Consider the following 19,939-nt stretch of genomic DNA (forward strand, 5'->3'; position numbering starts at 1 on the left):
TCTTCCAAATAGTGTTGGTTATCACCTTCCGCACTCCACGAGCAAACATATGGTTAGTTAATGCATGGTGTACATAAGCCCCCGTTAGTTGCATCAACTATGTGAACCTGCTGCTTCTGGCTGATTTATCTATCTTCTTTGTGAGGATACTCATTTGTGTCATTAGAGTGGCCATATTCTCAACTATGGAGTTGTTTAGATCCGAAGCCACTGAGTGAACTACCGGAGTGATCGTAGAGGCTCTTGTCATCCATCCTGAGTTTTAGGCCATCTTATCAAGTAGGATCTTGCATTCTCTGAATGTTTTACTCAAAAATGCTCCACCTGCTGAAGCATCAACATTGGCCTTTAAGCCGTCAGCCAGTCCTATGTAGAATCTCTGCCCCAACATCTGATCTGGAATGCCATGATGTGGACACTTAACCAGCATACCCTTAAACCTATACCACGTTTCTTATAGTGATTCTGTTGGTCTCTGCCTGTAGCTCAATATATCATCAATCTGTTGGGCAGTTTTATTGGGTGGGTAGAATTTGTTCAAAAATTACTTGACTAATTCCTCCCAAGTAGTGATGGAGTTTATGGGGAGTGAATTAAGCCAAGTCTGAGCTTCTCCTGTCACCGAGAATGGGAACAATAGCATCTTTATTGTGTCCGGTGTCACGTTAGGTTGCCTTTGCGTGACACATATCGACAGGAAATTCTTCAGATGCTGCTGAGGATCTTCAATGTGTGACCCTGAGAACAATCCCTTGTTCTGCAACAAATGCAGCATGTTGTTTGTGATTTGAAATGATTCCGCTTGTATTTGAGGGACTGCAATTACGGTTGCCAGATTGTCGGTGTTGGGTTGTGCCCAATCATATAATGCTGCTTCTGGTACAAGAGGCACCACACCCTGATTGTTTGGTTCATTCGCATTGTTTCTGTTGTTGATTGGATTTTCTATTCCGTCATCCATATCTGGTTTGAATTATTCTGTCAAGTTTTGTTGTTGTTTGCTTTTCTTGTTTGCACGATTTAGTGCCTTGAAAACTTTCTCAGGATTTGATAACGCTTCGAGCAGTTCATCAGTTCTTGAGGAGTTCCTAGGCATGCACCTGTAACACCCAAGACTACAAACGTTAGAATTTCAATGTATTTGATTTAGAATGAAGAAAATTGACTACACTAAGAATTCTAGCACTTCTTTTAGCTGCAATTAATAATACTGTTAACTCTCCGGCAACAATGCCAAAATTTGATCACGTCCAACTATGCCTTATAAAAAGGAAAAGCGGTCGTCACAAATATATCCCGGCTAATAAGCCCGGAGTCGAATCTCACAGGGAATTAACCTATCAACCACAGCTGCTAGACTCGCACAAATTCACGCAATCAATCTTCAGAAATATTTAAATAACACTTTGGATGTTTATTAACTAAATATAACGTAATAAAAATACAATAATAAATAACTAACTATGAACGGTTTGTAAACAAGAATTGGAATGATCTAAGGTTGTGATTTTCCCTATTGTCGGAATCTTTTCTGCTACGTTTTATATAAATTTGCCTAAGTCTTCTCTATCGATCATGAGCACTATGATTGTCGTAACTCTCTCCCGAGTAATTACCATAATTTACTAGACATATTCTCCCGAATTACTCTAGCTAGCATTAAGTACGGCTCACTCAGATCGCACCAAGGTTTCGTTATCCCTAATCCCACCTTTAAACCCTTCGTATTGATCCCTCATACACGTTAGGAGTGATGTTGTTCAACAACTACCTAAATATGCACTCTCTCCCGAGTAATACATACTAAATAGGCACAGCTAATTGAGGGCCCTTCAATCAACCACATGAATAATATAGTTGAACAAATAGAGAAAATACTACGGCAAATTTATATTAACATAACAAGAAAATCATCCTTCAATAGGTTCCATCAAAACTCTAGATTAGGAGTTTAGCTACTCATACTCATAGTAACAATATCCCAAATGTTTTGCATAATTCAATTACAAAGTAAAGATGAAAGGATGTAGAAATCGATGATTCTAACTCCTAACGGGTGATTCCACAAGCTATTCTTGCCTCCGGTTGCAAAAGTCCTCCAAAAGTGGCATTTTGAGGTCTATTTATATATGTAGGAAAAGACCTAAACGTGTAGGCAAAGTCCTAGTCAAACCCGGAGACGAAATAAATCTTCAAAACTCGGACTGTGCACGCCCAGACCTGGCCTCGTGGGGCCTAACGCCTGATGGACCTCGCCTCGGGTCTGTTGTCGCCAGGTATTAGGCCTGGTCAAGCTTGCCTTCTGCCCCGCCTCGCCAGGTCTCTCGCTAGCTACAAGCCTGGCATCGCCAGGTATAAGGCCTGCTCTAGGCCTGGCTTCGCCAGGTATAACGCCTGGTGTAGGCCTGGCTTTGCCATCTTCTCCTTTTCAACTGCTCTCGAGCACGCTTTCGACTTTTAAGTATCCCCTTTGCTCTTCTTTCATCTCCAATTCACCTACACATAAAATGGACTTCATTACAAGCAAATAAAGTATAATTTATCATTAAAGCGTATAAAATGCAAGGCGAATAATGTGCTAAACCATGAATTATAGCCACACATCAATACCCCACACTTAAACATTGCTCGTCCTCGAGCAATCAAACTACACTTATAGACACAACCTATTAAGCAATTCCCTTAACTCATTATACCAAGAATCTTTAAAATAGTTTAAGCACAAAGGTGTGACATCATCGCCTCAAGATTTGACTCACAAATACCATGCCTTATTCACAATTCACTTACTTACTCTAACATGTAGGTCAACGAGATTACCTTTCCTTTATAAATCACATGCCCTTACTCAATCAAAGAGCTTAGTTCCACACACAATGAATTTTTAGAACATAGAAACTCATGATAGACAAAATTCACTCGCTCTCAGAAATAACATTCATATGCCACAAATGATACACCATAGGCTTACCCGTAGTGTAATACTCTACTAATCGAGCTTATTCAGTCTAAGATCAAATAGGACTTTGATTGGTTGTAATATAGACTGCGGGTCGGGTAGGATACATTTGGATATAAGTGACTACACCTCCCTTAAGCACTTTAATACATACACTTTAACATTCAAGCCCATACTTATGTCAAACCAAAACTCCACCTTAACTTCACTTTATATTAGCCCCTACTTCTTTAAGCACCAGTATATCACTAGCCACCACCATTAAGAATTATTTTTCTTACAATACAACTATTTATATATTTTTTTTTCTCTTAATCCAAGTGGCTTTTATTGACATATGTTTTTTAATTTTTTTTCAAACGGTGCACCTTTCTCCTTATTTCAATTGTTCCACTCAATAGCCAACCCACCACCCCACACTTTAACTTTTTTATAATTCATCACAATTCAAGTGCTCATGAGAGGTGATAAGGTTCAAATATATGGTCGATTCAAACAAAGGGGTACGACTTGTAATGTGGTTACCAAAGAAACAGGATTATAGGCTCAAAGGGGTTAACTACGATACATAACTTTTAGGCGGGTAAACTATATATATCTGGCTTAACAAAGAAACGCCTATATCACTTCCTAGACTGAACAAGACTACTTTTTCTCTTTGCACACACACGGGGCAAGTTCTAGATATCAAATGCAATGCACAGAATACATACAAAAACTCACACAGACATGGCACATAACTCACTCAGGATTGGTTTCATCGACACTCCAGTCCAAGCAGTTAAGAAAAATTAAGAATCTATGATTTAAGGTACTAGAGTCAAAAACCGAGCCTAAGTGTCACAACCATAGTACTAACTATTCTCAAAGCATAACAAAGCTAAGAGATATTGCTGCAATTAAATGCATAGCCCCGCGGTTCCTACTCCTAAAAATTAAAACTAACTACACCCGGTTCAACTAAAAGACCTTGGAAAAGAACCGCGGCCCAAAGAAAAACCAAGGGGGAATTACTACACTACCTAAAAAAATCTTTTTGGTATTTTTCTATAGACTTACTTCCCTAAAGAAAATTGTCTAGGAGATCCATCGTCGGAAAGAGTCTAGCTATTTTTATTTTTTTTCTAACTAAAACAAATAACAAAAACAAATCACTAAACACAAATTCTTAAAACAAATAACTAAAACGATTATCTAACAAAAATGACACTTACTAAAACAACAAAAACAAGCAACTACAAGTAATTTTTACAAGTCCCCACCCCACACTTAGATCATGCATTGTCCTCAGTGCATGCACAAATTGACAAAACAAGAAAAATGAGTAGGGTGCAAGGAAACTCCCTGATCAAACTGCGTCCTCATCCTCTGAGGCTCTCAACTCTTCATCCTGTGCTTCCTCCTCCTCATCATCATCGTCCTAAATACTTGGCCTCAACCCATGCGGCGCCAGGCTTAGCGCCTGGTTTCCTTCATGTGATGCTGAAAACTCTGCTCGACTTGCCCAAAATCACCTGCAAACTTGTTAGTACCTAAAAACGAAAAGAAAAATTCAAACTACACTAAAAATCAACTATGAATTGGGTTGCCTCCCAACGAGCGCCTTAGTTAACGTCGTGGCATGACGGATACAACAGTACAATGGGTTGCCTCCCATGAAGTGCCTGATTTAACGTCGCGACACGACGTAGATAATTGCACTTAAGGCTCGCTTAACCTTGGTGGCTCGAGCAAATGAGTCACTGACACTACTTTCGCATCTTCCATGCCCAAATAATATTTTAACCTGTTCCCATTGACTCTAAACGTGCGAGAGTCATTTGCTGCAACAATCTCTACGGCTCCAGTCGGGTGAATCTCTACCACACTAAATGGTCCTGACTATCTTGACTTTAATTTACCCAGAAATAACCTCAATCTTGAATTGTATAGCAATACCATATCTCCGGGTTTAAAACTCTGCTCAAGAATATTTTTATTATGCATCATTTTCATTCTCTCCTTGTATAATCTTGTTCTCTCAAAAGCGTGGTAACGAAACTCATCAAGCTCATGCAACTTTGTGACTCTACTTGTACTCGCAGCTTCTATATCGAGATTCAACTGCCTCAATGCCCACAAAGCACTATGCTCCAACTCCACTGGTAAGTGACACGCCTTCCCAAACACTAATTTATATGGCGACATGCCAATCGGAGTTTTGAAAGTGGTAGGATAGGCCCAGAGTGCATCATCTAACTTTCTCGCCCAATCTGTTCTTATAGCATTCACAGTCTTTATTAAAACGCTCTTTATCTCTTTGTTTAAAACTTTCACTTGCCCATTCGCTTGTGGATAATATGGGGTGGCGACCTTGTGGCGTACATCATACTTTTCTAACAACTTAGTGAAGGCTCGATTACAGAAGTGAGTGCCTCTGTCACTGATTATTGCCCTTGGAGTGCCAAATCGGGTGAATATATTCTTTCTCAAAAAACCAGTTACCCCCTTTGCATTATTCTGAGTGTGCGCTGCAACCTCCACCAATTTGGACACGTAGTCCACAGCTACGAGTATATACTTGTTGCCATATGAGCTGATGAAAGGCCCCATGAAATCGATTCCCCATACATCAAACACTTCTACCTCCTGAATTGGGTTCATAGGCATCTCATGTTGACGAGAAATATTCCTGGTTCGTTGGCATTCATTACTACCTTTCACCCATAAGTGTGCATCTTTGAACAATGTCGGCCAGTAGAAGCCGGACTCCAAGACTTTCACAGTTGTCCTTACTCCCCCGAAATGGCCAACATATGGTAACGCGTGACAAGCCTGCAAAATAGAAGATTGGTCTATCTCGAGGATACACCTCCGGATCATGTTATCAACATAAATCCGGAACAGATAAGGCTCATCCCAATAATACATGTGACAGTCGCGAAAGAACTTTTTCTTTTGAACAGAAGAAAGGTCATAGGGGACAATACTGCTTGCCATGTAGTTTGCAATGTCTGCATACCATGGCGCTACCTCAAGACTCGTGGCTAGTAGTTGTTCATCCGGGAAGGTCTCCACAATCTCTTCCACGTAAACCTTCTTCTCGGCTCCTTCCAGCCTGGACAAGTGATCAGCCACTTGGTTCTCTGTTCCCTTTCGATCATGGATTTCCAAGTCAAATTATTGCGGTAGTAGCACCCATCAAATCAGGCGTGGCTTTGAATCCTTCTTATCAATTAAGTACCTGAGAGCAACATGGTCAGTATAAACAATTACCTTAGAGCCTATCAGGTATGACCTGAATTTGTCAAATGCGAACACCACTGCTAGCATCTCCTTCTCAGTCACCGTGCAATTTAGTTGGGCACCACTCAAAGTTCTACTAGCGTAGTATATTGGATGCATGACTTTGTCTTTGCGCTGTCCAAACACTGCTCCCACAGCATAGTCGCTTGCATTACACATCAGCTCAAATGGTTGCTCCCAGTCAGGTGCAACTATGATGGGTGCTGTCACCAGCCTCTTCTTCAATTCCTCAAAAGCTGCCCTGCAATCATCAGAAAACACAAAAGGGTGATCTTTTTCAAGAAATTTACACAAGGGGTTAGCAATTTTGGAAAAATCTTTTATAAATCTTCTATAGAAGCCGGCGTGGCCCAGGAAACTTCTTATTGCTTTGACGGACATGGGTGGTGGAAGCTTTTCGATCACATCAACCTTAGCACAATCTACCTCAATGCCCTTACTCGACACTAGGTGCCCCAAGACTATACCTTCTTGTACCATGAAATGGCACTTTTCCCAGTTGAGTACCAGATTCGTCTCGACACATCTTTTCAGCACTCTTTTCAAATTCCTTAGGCAATCATCGAATGAGTCTCCCACCACCGAGAAATCATCCATAAAGACCTCCATGATGTCCTCAACCATATTAGTGAAGATGACTATCATGTACCTTTGAAATGTGGCGGGTGCATTGCATAGGCCGAACAACATCCTCCGAAAGGCGTAGACGCCATAAGGACAGGTGATCCAGTTGTTGTCGGAGATGGGGGAAATGATCCCCGCATCTAATCACTTTATCACTTACTTTTTCACAACTTCCTTCATATTGGGGTTTAGCCTTCTTTGATGTTCTCTGGAAGGTTTGTGGACATCTTCCAGTAGAATGTTATGTATACAGAAGGCCGGGCTAATCCCCTTAATGTCTGCAATGGTCCAACTAATTGCAGTTTTGCACTCACTCAGTACCTGCAAAAGCTGTTCTTTCTGTACATCTAACAAACCAGATGAGATAATAACAGGTAAATTTGAGTTAGGTCCCAAGAAAGCATACCTGAGGTGAGGTGGTAGCGGTTTTAATTCCAACTTTGATGGCTCTTCTATCGATGGCTTAGCTGGAGGAATATTTCTTTCTTCTAAGTGCAAAGGCTCAAATTCGAGATCTCTTTTCCAAAACCCTTGGCCTTCAAGAGCCAGCACCCATTCCGCCAAATCCTCTCCATTTACTTCATCTAAGTTCATGAGACAAGCTGCTAGAGGGTCTTTAGCGTTCAAGGTTTCATCTTCCTCCTCCAAAATTACACCCACGGCTTCTATTATAGAGCAGTTAGCAAATTCACTTGGTTGCCGCATAGATTTCTGCACGTTGAATGTTCTTTCTTCATCATTTAGTCTCATTTTGAGCTCCCCAATCTCACAGTAGATTAAAGCTCTCCCAGTGGCCAAGAATGGTCTTCCCAAAATTATGGGAATCTCCTCGTCAACCCGACAGCCTAGAATGACAAAATCTGTTAGGAACACAAACTTCCCAACCTGGAATAATACATCATCAAGGATACCAGAGGGCCTCTTCACTGTTCGGTCGGCTAGCTGTAGTAACATGGATGTGGGTCTAGCTCTTCCTATGCCTAACCTTTTGTAGATAGCCAAGGGCATCAGGTTTATGCTTGCCCCTAAATCACACAGTGCTTTAGCAAAAGCATAGTTGCCTATCGTGCATGAGATTGTGAAACTCCCTGGATCAGATAACTTCTCAGTTATGGGTCTCATCACAACGACACTACATTTCTGAGTCAGTGTAACTGTGGCCAAGTCTTGAAAGTCGAACTTACGAGACATCAAGTCCTTCATCATTTTTGCATAACCAGGCATTTCCTTTAAGGCATCAATCAATGGAATGTTAACCTAAATTTGTTTCAACATCTCCAAGAATTTCTTATACTGCTCATCTTTTTGATATTTGGCCAATCTCTGGGAGAAGGGTGTTGGAGGCCGCTTCTTTCCTGTGATTTGATTTTGAACCTGCTCTGGCACTATTTCTACTACCTTCTCTTGCACTGACTCAGTTTCCTTCGTGACCTCTTTTTCTTTGCTTGATTCAGCTGGCGCATATTGTACCATCACCTCTGTCAACCCTGCTGAATCATCTATCTCAATGGGTACTGGCACAAGTGTTTCAGTAGGTTGGCTCTCGCGAGCCATCTCTTGCTCCAGATCTAGGTCTCTACCATTTCGTAGACTCACTACCATAAGTTGTTTCGGGCCCTGTTCTTTTGGATTGACTTGTGTATCTGCAGGTAACGTCCCTTGGGGACAATTGTTTAGAGCTGATTCATGTGAGTCTACTCTCTGTTGCATTTTTCCCGTGGACCCAATCAGTTGTTGCAGCATTCTGTTGTTGCTGTCCAGCATTCCCTTAAGTTTAGTAAAACCATCATCTTGTCTCATAATTTGTTGTTGTTAACGTTGTTAATAAGTCAGCTGCTGATTTTGCTGGTTGTAACCCTGTTGCCTTTGGTAAGGCATAACTTGACCCAGTGGTCGCATAGCTTCAGGATTGTTGTTGTTATTGTACTGTTGCTGCGCTGGTCTATATTGTTGATTTTGTTGACCCCAATTCTGACCACCTTGCCTCTATCCCCCATAGTTGGCTACATAATTCATATCTTCCTAATAGTATTGGTTGTCACCTTCCGCACTCCACGAGCAAACATATGGTTGGTTAATGCATGGTGTACATAAGCCCCCATTAGTTGCGTCAACTATGTGAACCTGCTGCTTATGGCTGATTTATCTATCTTCTTTGTGAGGATACTCATTTGTGTCATTAGAGTGGCCATATTCTCAACTATGGAGTTGTTTGGATCCGAAGCCACTGAGTGAACTACCGGAGTGATCGTAGAGGCTCTTGTCATCCATCCTGAGTTTTGGGCCATCTTATCAAGTAGGATCTTGCATTCTCCGAATGTTTTACTCAAAAATGCTCCACCTGCTGAAGCATCAACATTGGCCTTTAAGCCGTCAGCCAGTCCCATGTAGAATCTCTGCCCCAACATCTGATCTGGAATGCCATGATGTGGACACTTAACCAGCATACCCTTGAACCTATCCCACGTTTCTTATAGTGATTCTGTTGGTCTCTGCCTGTAGCTCAATAAATCATCAATCTGTTGGGCAGTTTTATTGGGTGGGTAGAATTTGTTCAAAAATTACTTGACTAATTCCTCCCAAGTAGTGATGGAGTTTATGGGGAGTGAATTAAGCCAAGTCTGAGCTTCTCCTATCACCGAGAATGGGAACAATAGCATCTTTATTGTGTCCAGTGTCACGTTAGGTTGCCTTTGCGTGACACATATCGACAGGAAATTCTTCAGATGCTGCTGAGGATCTTCAATGTGTGACCCTGGGAACAATCCCTTGTTCTACAACAAATGTAGCATGTTGTTTGTGATTTGAAATGATTCCGCTTGTATTTGAGGGACTGCAATTGCGGTTGCCAGATTGTCGGTGTTGGGTTGTGCCCAATCATATAATGCTGCTTCTGGTACAAGAGGCACCACACCCTGATTGTTTGGTTCATTCGCATTGTTTCTGTTGTTGATTGGATTTTCTATTCCGTCATCCATATCTGGTTTGAATTATTCTGTCAAGTTTTGTTGTTGTTTGCTTTTCTTGTTTGCACGATTTAGTGCCTTGAAAACTTTCTCAGGATTTGATAACGCTTCGAGCAGTTCATCAGTTCTTGAGGAGTTCCTAGGCATGCACCTGTAACACCCCAGACTACAAACGTTAGAATTTCAATGTATTTGATTTAGAATGAAGAAAATTGACTACACTAAGAATTCTAGCACTTCTTTTAGCTGCAATTAATAATACTGTTAACTCTCCGGCAACAATGCCAAAATTTGATCACGTCCAACTATGCCTTATAAAAAGGACAAGCGGTCGTCACAAATATATCCCGGCTAATAAGTCCGGAGTCGAATCTCACAGGGAATTAACCTATCAACCACAGCTGCTAGACTCGCACAAATTCACGCAATCAATCTTCAGAAATATTTAAATAACACTTTGGATGTTTATTAACTAAATATTACGTAATAAAAATACAATAATAAATAACTAACTATGAACGGTTTGTAAACAAGAATTGGAATGATCTAAGGTTGTGATTTCCCCTATTGTCGGAATCTTTTCTGCTACGTTTTATATAAATTTGCCTAAGTCTTCTCTATCGATCATGAGCACTATGATTGTCGTAACTCTCTCCTGAGTAATTATCATAATTTACTAGACATATTCTCCCGAATTACTCTAGCTAGCATTAAGTACGGCTCACTCAGATCGCACCAAGGTTTCGTTATCCCTAATCCCACCTTTAAACCCTTCGTATTGATCCCTCATATACGTTAGGAGTGATGTTGTTCAACAACTACCTAAATATGCACTCTCTCCCGAGTAATACATACTAAATAGGCACAGCTAATTGAGGGCCCTTCAATCAACCACATGAATAATATAGTTGAACAAATAGAGAAAATACTACGGCAAATTTATATTAACGCAACAAGAAAATTATCCTTCAATAGGTTCCATCAAAATCCTAGATTAGGAGTTTAGCTACTCATACTCATAGTAACAATATCCCAAATATTTTACATAATTCAATTACAAAGTAAAGATGAAAGGATGTAGAAATCGATGATTCTAACTCCCAACGGGTGATTCCACAAGCTATTCTTGCCTCCGGTTGCAAAAGTCCTCCCTAAGTGGCATTTTTAGGTCTATTTATATATGTAGGAAAAGACCTAAATGTGTAGGCAAAGTCCTAGTCAAATCCGGAGACGAAATAAATCTTCAAAACTCGGACTGTGCACGCCCAGACCTGGCCTCGCGGGGCCTAACGCCTGATGGACCTCGCCTCGGGTCTGTTGTCGCCAGGTATTAGGCCTGGTCAAGCTTGCCTTCTGCCCCGCCTCACCAGGTCTCTCGCTAGCTACAAGCCTGGTGTCGCCAGGTATAAGGCATGCTCTAGGCCTGGCTTCGCCAGGTATAACGCCCGGTGTAGGCCTGGCTTTGCCATCTTCTCCTTTTCAACTGCTCTCGAGCACACTTTCGACTTTTAAGTATCCCCTTTGCTTTACTTTCATCTCCAATTCACCTACACATAAAATGGACTTCATTACAAGCAAATAAAGTGTAATTTATCATTAAAGCGTATAAAATGCAAGGCGAATAATGTGCTAAACCATGAATTATAGCCACACATCATTATGCTTAATACATGAATTTTTTTAGATCTTTATGTAATCAATGTGTTCATATTTAGTTGTATTTATGTATTTTTGAAGTCTAGAAAAAACTTTGATTAAATACACTAAAAGTACAGGAACCACTTACAGTATATACACATTCCATACACATTTCATGTATGTATTCTGTTGTTTTGTGTATTGATATATACATAGTTGTATTCTGTATTCAAATGTATTTTGAATTAAATTATAAAAATGTATTTAACCATTTAGAGTATATATACATGTCCTGTTATATATATATATATATATATATATATACATGTTATTTATTTAAGGTATCAGGAAACTTAAAGTAATGTTTTTAGTCATGTACATAGTTGTATTCAGTATTCAAATGTATTTTAAATTGTAATATAACAATGTATTTAACCACATTCAGTATATATACATCATTTTTTATACATATCATTAAACTTAACAGTAATGTATTTAGTCATCTACCTTTAAAAAATTCATCCAACAACAATCAAATACATCTAGAAACCAATAAGTAATAAAAAATCTCGAACAAATCCAATAACAGTGATTGGAGAAATTAAAATCAGAACATCAACTAATTCCTACGTGGGGAATTTCTACAAGTACGCTTATTATATTCACCCTGCCCACATATACTACACGAATTTTGACTCTTCTTCTGAAGCAATTAACTTAATGGCTTATCGCGCTTCTTCTTTAGCCTTCGAGGTCTCTTCTATTTGGGTGATAAGACAACTTCCTCTGATATATGTGCCGGTATATTCTATCTACTTCGGTTAAGGAGAGGATGCACGGGGACCTCGTATGTCATTACAACAGACTTTGATTTCTAATAGTCCGAACAATAATCACCCGACATCAGAAACTTGCTTTTCAAGTCAGTCCAAGCATGTGGGCATGGTAGCTCGTCTACTTGGAACCTCCCACAACTGTAATTTTTCTTTTGGATGCAAACGGTGTAAGCCTCCCTTCGTCATTCACCATGTACAAGTATTCAGTCGATGGTACAACCTACATCAAACGGAGAAACATAAGTTTTGGATATATGTACAAAACATGTATTTGTCCATGAATACACGGAGTACATACAGTATGCATGAATACAAGATATAAATATTGAAATATATTGAATACAAATATTAAAATAAATAGAATATAAACAGTGAATACATTTAATTTTGAAATACAGTGAATATAGTAAAATACACTGAATATAAATAGAAATACAGTGAATTCAACCAATGAAATATACTGAATACAACAGTAATGACATATATTAGGAATAATTAAAATACTGTTAATACAAATACAATTGAATACACTGAATACAATAAATACAAACATTGAATATAATGAATGCAACAGTAAAAAACAAATATTGAAACACACTGAATACAATAGTTAAATACAATTGAATACAAGTAGTAGGTTGAGTACATACCTTATGCATGAATACATGCTTTCAATAAATATTCATATTACATGCTATATTCATACATGTATTAAGGTATCACATTGTAACTTTCTTATACATTACACCATAATTTTAAATATTGTAGATTATACCGATTGAATATATGCTTTGAACAAATAGGGAATATTCGATTTACTATATGCTTTCAATATCCCCTCAATCGAATAATCGCCATAATAATTTTCATTGTTCCACTTTCGAGAATGACGAATTAACATTGTTAATCTTTCCATATAGTAAACTGAATTACTAAATATTCTGTAAATACTTGTATCAATGAATGCTAGGTAGAAAAAATTTCTATCAATGACGGTCAAATCAAAACCTCGAACTATACCAGAAAAAATTTGACTGAAGCCCTGCAGATTGTGTTATGTTGAAGTTGAATTGACAATGCTTTGTTTTTTGTGTTTAGCGTCTGAAAAATCATTCTAATTAATTGGGTTGATAATGAGGCGTGTTAGAATTGATTTTATTGAGTTATATTAGGAGTGTATCACGTTAATTAATCCTCTTTCTATTATTAGACAACTGTATAGACCTATTTTAAGGTGATTGCCGCCACTGTATTCATGAATACATGGCGCGAATACATCTGAATACAGTCGCGTACAGCTGGATTCTCCTGTTTTTTAGGAGATTTTTGCTACTGTATTCATGAATACAGTAGCGTAGATACAATAAATATATTACCGTAATAAATGAATAGTAGTTATATGAAGTAATTATGTATATATTAGTTATATAAAGTTAATAGCCACAAAACAATTGTGATTTTTGAAAATTTATCAAAAGGAAATGGCAGTAAGCCCAGGCCCATTAAAGTAGACAGCCAGCTTAAATTCCAAATTCCCCCTAGTCCCTCCTTCACTCAGTTGTTCAAATTCCTCTTGTTCAGCCAATCGCAAATCCATCGCTCGAAAAAGGTACACTTCAATCTCCATATTTCAATTCCAAAAAACCCTAGTTGCATTCATATGCTATACGTATATCTATAGATTACAAGTTTTTCAATATACTCTTCCGTAAAACCCTAGAATGGAGTGGAACCCCGAAACCCTACAATTTCTGTCCCAATGCTTCCTTAATACGCTGTCTCCGTTACCGGAGCCACGCCGTCGAGCTGAAGCGGCACTTGTCGAGGCCTCTGAGAGATCTAACTATGGCCTCGCCGTCCTTCAGCTCGTAGCTGAGCCTTCTGTTGATGAGCAGATCCGTCATGCTGCTGCCGTTAACTTTAAAAATCACCTCAAGGCCCGTTGGGCTCCATCTCCTCCTAAAGAACCAAATGTTCCATCCTTAACCCCAATTTCAAACGCTGAAAAGGAGCTTATTAAAAGTTTGATTGTTTCTCTTATGCTTAAGTTGTCACCCAAGATACAGTCTCAGCTCAGTGAAGCATTGGCCGTCATTGGTAAGCATGATTTCCCGTTACAGTGGCCCACTTTGTTGCCTGAGCTTGTTGCCAACCTTGTTAGTTTGACACGAGCGAATGATTATGTTTCTGTTAATGGTGTTTTAGCTACGATTAATTCTTTGTTTAAGAAGTTTCGATATCAGTTTAAGACCAATGAGTTGCTTGTCGATTTGAAAGAATGTCTTGATAAGTTTGCTAAGCCACTTTTGGAACTGTTTAAAAGAACAGTGAGTGTAATCAATCAAGCTGTGGCGTCTGGGGCTGCAGATGCAGCGACTCTGAAACTGTACGTAGAGTCTCAGAGGTTGTGCTGTAGGATATTTTATTCGTTGAATTTTCAGGAGTTGCCTGAGTTCTTTGAGGACCATATGGATGAGTGGATGCTTGAGTTTAAGAAGTATCTCACTGTGAAGTACCCCGTGCTTGAGGACAGTGGTAATGATGGTCTTGCTGTTGTCGATGGCCTGCGTGCTGCAGTGTGTGAAAATATTGGTCTTTATATGGAGAAGGAGGAGGAACTGTTTCAAAAGTATTTAAGTGGGTTTGTGGAGGCTGTATGGAGTCTTCTTGTGGTTTCATCTGCATCTTCTTGCAGGGAACGGCTAACTGTTACTGCAATCAAGTTCTTAACCACTGTTAGTACAAGTGTTCATCATGCTCTCTTTGAAAGAGATGACATATTGGAACAGATTTGTCAGAGTATTGTTATTCCCAATGTGATGCTGAGGGATGAGGATGAGGAGTTGTTTGAAATGAACTATATTGAGTTTATTAGAAGGGATATGGAAGGGAGTGATCTTGACACGAGGAGGAGGATTGCATGCGAACTGCTCAAGGGCATTGCCATGCATTACAAAGCCAAGGTCACGGAGAAGGTTTCCCTTCAAATCAAAAATTGTTTGGCCTTGTTTGCTCAGAATCCAGAAGCAAATTGGAAATATAAGGATTGCGCTATCTATTTGGTCGTCTCCCTTGCCACTAAAAAGGCAGGTGGTAGTTCAGTCTCAACTGATCTTATAGATGTTGAGAACTTTTTTGGTTCAGTTATTGTACCAGAGCTGCAAAGTAGGGATGTGAATGCTTTTCCAATGTTGAAGGCAGGTGCATTGAAGTTCTTTACTATGTTTAGAAATCAGCTGCCAAAGGCTGTTGCAATGGCATTACTTCCAGATGTTGTGCGGTTCCTTGCTTCAGAGTCCAACGTGGTTCATTCTTATGCTGCGAGTTGCATCGAGAAACTCTTGCTTGTCAAAGATGAAGGAACACGAGCAAGATATACAGCCACAGATATTAGTCCCTTTTTGCTTGTGTTGATGTCTAACCTTTTCAGTGCCTTGGAGAAGCCAGAATCCGAGGAGAATCAATATATAATGAAGTGTATCATGCGAGTGCTTGGAGTTGCTGAAATTTCTCGTGATGTTGCTTCAGCTTGCATAACTGGTCTGACAAATGTTCTCAACAGAGTCTGCCAGAACCCAAAAAATCCTGTCTTTAACCATTATCTTTTCGAATCAGTCGCTGTTCTTATTAGGAGAGCCTGTGAGAGGGATCCTACTCTCATATCTGCTTTTGAAGGAAGCCTTTTCCCTAGCCTCCAGATGATCTTAGCTAATGATGTGAGCGAGTTCTTCCCTTATGCATTCCAACTGTTGTCCCAGCTAGTTGAGTTGAATAGACCTCCTGTACCTCAGCACTACGTGCAGATCTTTGAGATTCTCCTTTTACCTGAGTCATGGAAAAAGTCGGCAAATGTTCCTGCTCTTGTTCGCTTGCTCCAAGCATTCCTTCGTAAGGCACCCCATGAGCTAAACCAACAGGGCAGGCTATCTAATGTTCTGGGTATTTTCAATACACTAATTTCATCTCCCAGCACAGATGAACAGGGGTTTTATGTGCTCAATACGGTTATTGAAAACCTTGGGTATGATGTGATATCACCTTTTGTCGGCCACATTTGGGTTTCACTTTTTAACCGGCTGCAGCATGGCAGAACAGTGAAGTTTATGAAGAATCTTGTGATATTCATGTCTCTTTTCTTGGTCAAGCATGGGTTACAAAATCTTGTGGTTTCGATGAATGCTGTTCAAAAGGATGTCTTCCATACAATTGTGGAGCAATTTTGGGTACCTAACCTCAAGTTAATCACAGGATCAGTTGAACTCAAGCTGACTTCAGTTGCTTCAACTAAACTAATATGTGAATCTTCAACATTATTGGATTCCAAGGTTCGGGGAAAAATGCTTGACAGTATTGTTACTCTTCTCTCTAGGCCAGAGGAAGAGAGACTGTCGGAGGAGCCAGACGTTCCAGACTTTGGGGAGACTGTGGGTTATAATGCAACTTTTGTCCATCTTTATAATGCTGGGAAGAAAGAAGAGGACCCTTTGAAGGAAGTGAATGATCCAAAGCAATATTTGGTGGCTTCCTTGGCAAATCATGCTGCTAGTTCGCCTGGGACATATCCACAACTTATTAGAGAAAATCTTGAGGCAGCAAATCAAGCAGCACTTCTTCAGCTCTGCAGCTCCTATAATCTTTCAATTGTTTGAGAACAATCTGTGTGGTAGTATGCCTTCTTCTTGGTGCTTTCTTATCCAGTTTAATTGTCATTTTGTGTTGTCCAATAGATGCTTCTCATTTTTAAGGATTAATCTTAATGGTAGTGTTTGGAGTTTTTTGTGTCGTACATCTTTGATTAATGTCTCATTGAAGAGAAGATTCATTGAATCTGTCTTAGAATCCTGTGCTCAGGTTATCAGCAATTATTTTTTCTGCTTTACTCGAAGCAAGATAAATTGATAGAATAGTTATGCTTGCAGATATTACCTTATTAATTATTTTAGGTAGAGTTGCTTGAGTTAACAATCGTTTTGTTTTTTTTTTCCCCTACTGATGTTTAATATGTGCTTCGTAAGTGGCTGTTGCTCATTGAAGTTAGTTTGCAGTTCGAGATTCTTTATGCGATTTTTTAGGCTGCCAACCCTTTTTTTTGGGCTTTTTTTGCTTATGATAAATTTTAGCTTAATCATGAACCTGGCTCAAAGTGTAGGAAAGAGTCAGTCTACGATACATATGCTGATGAACATAGGCTTTTGTTCAGCCCCCAGTCCCTTGGTTTAACATAAAGATTATACAGTGCAGGATTTTTGGTAGGCGCACATCATGACTTTGAATCTGTGCTGGTGAACTAGGTCTAGTATTTAAGTGGAGAAAGGCAGGGCAGAGGAGACGACCCATTATTCACCAAGTTCCTGAGCTAGAAACAATGTATTTATTGGTTATTAAGAAAAAAAGGCCTTTGTTGAGAAAAAAAAAAGTTGTCTGGTGGAGACCCGTGACTTCATGGAAATATACAATTCACCTTATCAATGAAAAGATTAATATATATTCATTGGTTCCTATCTCATGATCTTATACTTGAAGACATGTTGTAATATGACTCAAGCTGCTGATACGGACACATTCAAGAATGCTTGTCAACATGGCAGACTGACCCTTTCTATGCCTCGGTTTATTTTTGTCCTTTTGTTTCAAAGAATGATCCCAGTTGACTTCTCTTGTTTGTATGTTTGTTGTCCTTCTACCTTCTGCATTCTATCTCTCTGTTTTCACATTCCTCTCTTTTCCTCTATCGGTGGAGCATTCTTAGTTAGAAACAGCCATGCTTTCTCCAGCCTTCGCTTTGCCTCTTGTTTACCTGTTTGCATGTGTCGTATATGAATCCTATTGCGTCTTCTGTGAAATCAGAAATTTCATGACTTATGATCTTTGCCTTTGGCATTTGCCTAATTTACTGACTGAACTTGTTTTGGAACTTCCTTGCATAACCTGTCCTGCTGCATTGGCATCTGCTTATCCTGGCATTACTTTGACTTCATATAATTTGGGTTTCTTGTGTGTTGGAACATTTCCTACGTCTATCAGCCCCGAAAAGAAAAGCCAACCACAACTACAAATATTGTTGAAATGAAATGTCACGGGTTAGTGCAGATAATGTGTTTGTGCCCCTTTTTGTTAAACGATGCACCATTGATGAGCGTATATTAAAATTTCTTGATTTGACGCTGAGTAGCTAGAATCTATATCTCTATTATCTATTAGGCACTTGGCAATATGATGGTCAAGCTCAGTTCTGGTGCTTGTATCTTTGTTTGTCATCACTTCATTATGTTGCATGAACTCATGCTTAAGAAAAGGGAAGTGGGTCAAGCATCCATTTTACCATTGTTCTTGAATTTTGTTACATGGTTGATTTTATTCTCTCTTTTTTTGTTTCTTTCTTTAACTCTGCCATGGACTAGGACTTTACTTCTTAAGGTCTTAAATCTGTTGGTTGACCTCTGTTTTCTCATTTCAATTTACCTTTGTGATCTACTTTATCCACAGGGTGCCTTTCAACTTGTATGCCTTATAAGTTATATTTATATGCCTGATTTTTCGCAGGTTGAACTCTCAAGATCTGTCGTCAAGAAAACCTGTTTGTGGGTGCTCCAGAATTTGGTTTTTCCCTTCTTGCACTTCTTTTTCTATGTTGCTTATGGATCTTATGAAGCATGTAGCTCTTCTGTGTCTGATAGGGTGATGCCAACTGTTGATCTAGTTTGCAAGTCGTCTTTTTCTGTTGTGGAGTTTGCACTGTGCGTCCAGCTTTCCTTCTTTCATCTTCCCATCGCCAGTGGCAGTAGCCTCTATTGCCTCTACATTTCCGACTGAGAGAGGTTTAGTTTTTGTGGAGTTATACATGTGATTCTTAGGCATGAAGGATCAAGGGTTTGCTTCATCAAGGATTTTGATGTGTATGTGGTCAAGTAAAATAGAAATGGTCAAACACCTATAATTTTCAGGGTTGAGTTGTTGTCATGGTCATTTTGCTATCTCGTGCTTCTACGATGGAATATAATCACTGCAAAATCTGGTGTATCAGGATAGCATTTTTATATGTTTTTCTCCCCCTTTTAAATCTTCTTTCAAGCTCATCTGGATTGGGAAAGTGCTCATCGTTTTAGTGTCAAATGAGCAGGACATTAGATAGCTATCAGTATGTGAGGTTATTATAGCACGTTATGAAAGTAAAATTATAGTTTCAATGCATTCAAAGGCTGGCATAATTTAGATTTCTCATTTGTAAAAAAATGTTCAAATCTTTAATTTGTGAAAAAAAGGGATAATTTAGTCATACAGAGATACTCAAAGCTAATAAATGTAGTCATACATACACACACATTATTAACCAATTAAGGACTAATAATATAATACGTAGTGGCTAGTGCTAGTGGGGTTATTTTTTCTAATCCCACCAACCAAACAATCTCTATGCATATTAAAGTTTTTAATTTCTTTTTTTTTTTGAAAAAACGCTCTGTAATGGTTTTACAGTACAATAATTTAGTACTCCCATTAAAGAGACTTTTAGTGGTGTTCACCACATCAACCCTCTTTTCTTAACTTTATAGCTCAGAAGCTCAACAATATATTAATCATGATTAAGTACTTTTGTTCCACATAGTATTAAATTAAAAGTAGTCCCTGCA

The 19,939-nt window shown here is 39.1% G+C and overlaps 1 protein-coding gene across 4 annotated transcripts; it reads left to right on the forward strand.

The window, feature by feature from the left end:
* Positions 1-13,763: 13,763 nt before the first annotated feature.
* Positions 13,764-19,328, forward strand: LOC107778826 (exportin-2). Of its 4 annotated transcripts, none has more exons than XM_016599141.2 (2): positions 13,764-16,971; positions 18,852-19,328. In XM_016599141.2, exon 1 carries the CDS (start codon positions 14,030-14,032, stop codon positions 16,955-16,957), a length of 2,928 nt encoding a protein of 975 aa, XP_016454627.1. In that variant the 5' UTR covers positions 13,764-14,029; the 3' UTR covers positions 16,958-16,971; positions 18,852-19,328. The 4 variants fall into 4 exon arrangements, with proteins under 4 accessions (XP_016454627.1, XP_016454636.1, XP_016454644.1 ...); XM_016599150.2 differs by having other exon boundaries at positions 13,845-16,974; XM_016599158.2 differs by lacking the exon at positions 18,852-19,328 and adding an exon at positions 17,545-18,832 and having other exon boundaries at positions 13,845-16,971.
* The last annotated feature ends 611 nt before the right edge of the window (positions 19,329-19,939 follow it).

Source organism: Nicotiana tabacum, chromosome 19 (genome assembly GCF_000715075.1).
Source record: "Nicotiana tabacum cultivar K326 chromosome 19, ASM71507v2, whole genome shotgun sequence".
Lineage (NCBI taxonomy): Eukaryota > Viridiplantae > Streptophyta > Magnoliopsida > Solanales > Solanaceae > Nicotiana > Nicotiana tabacum.

Bases quoted from the DNA above. Each gene is read 5' to 3' on its own strand.
- LOC107778826 (XM_016599141.2), top strand. From the start codon at position 14,030: ATGGAGTGGAACCCCGAAACCCTACAATTTCTGTCCCAATGCTTCCTT.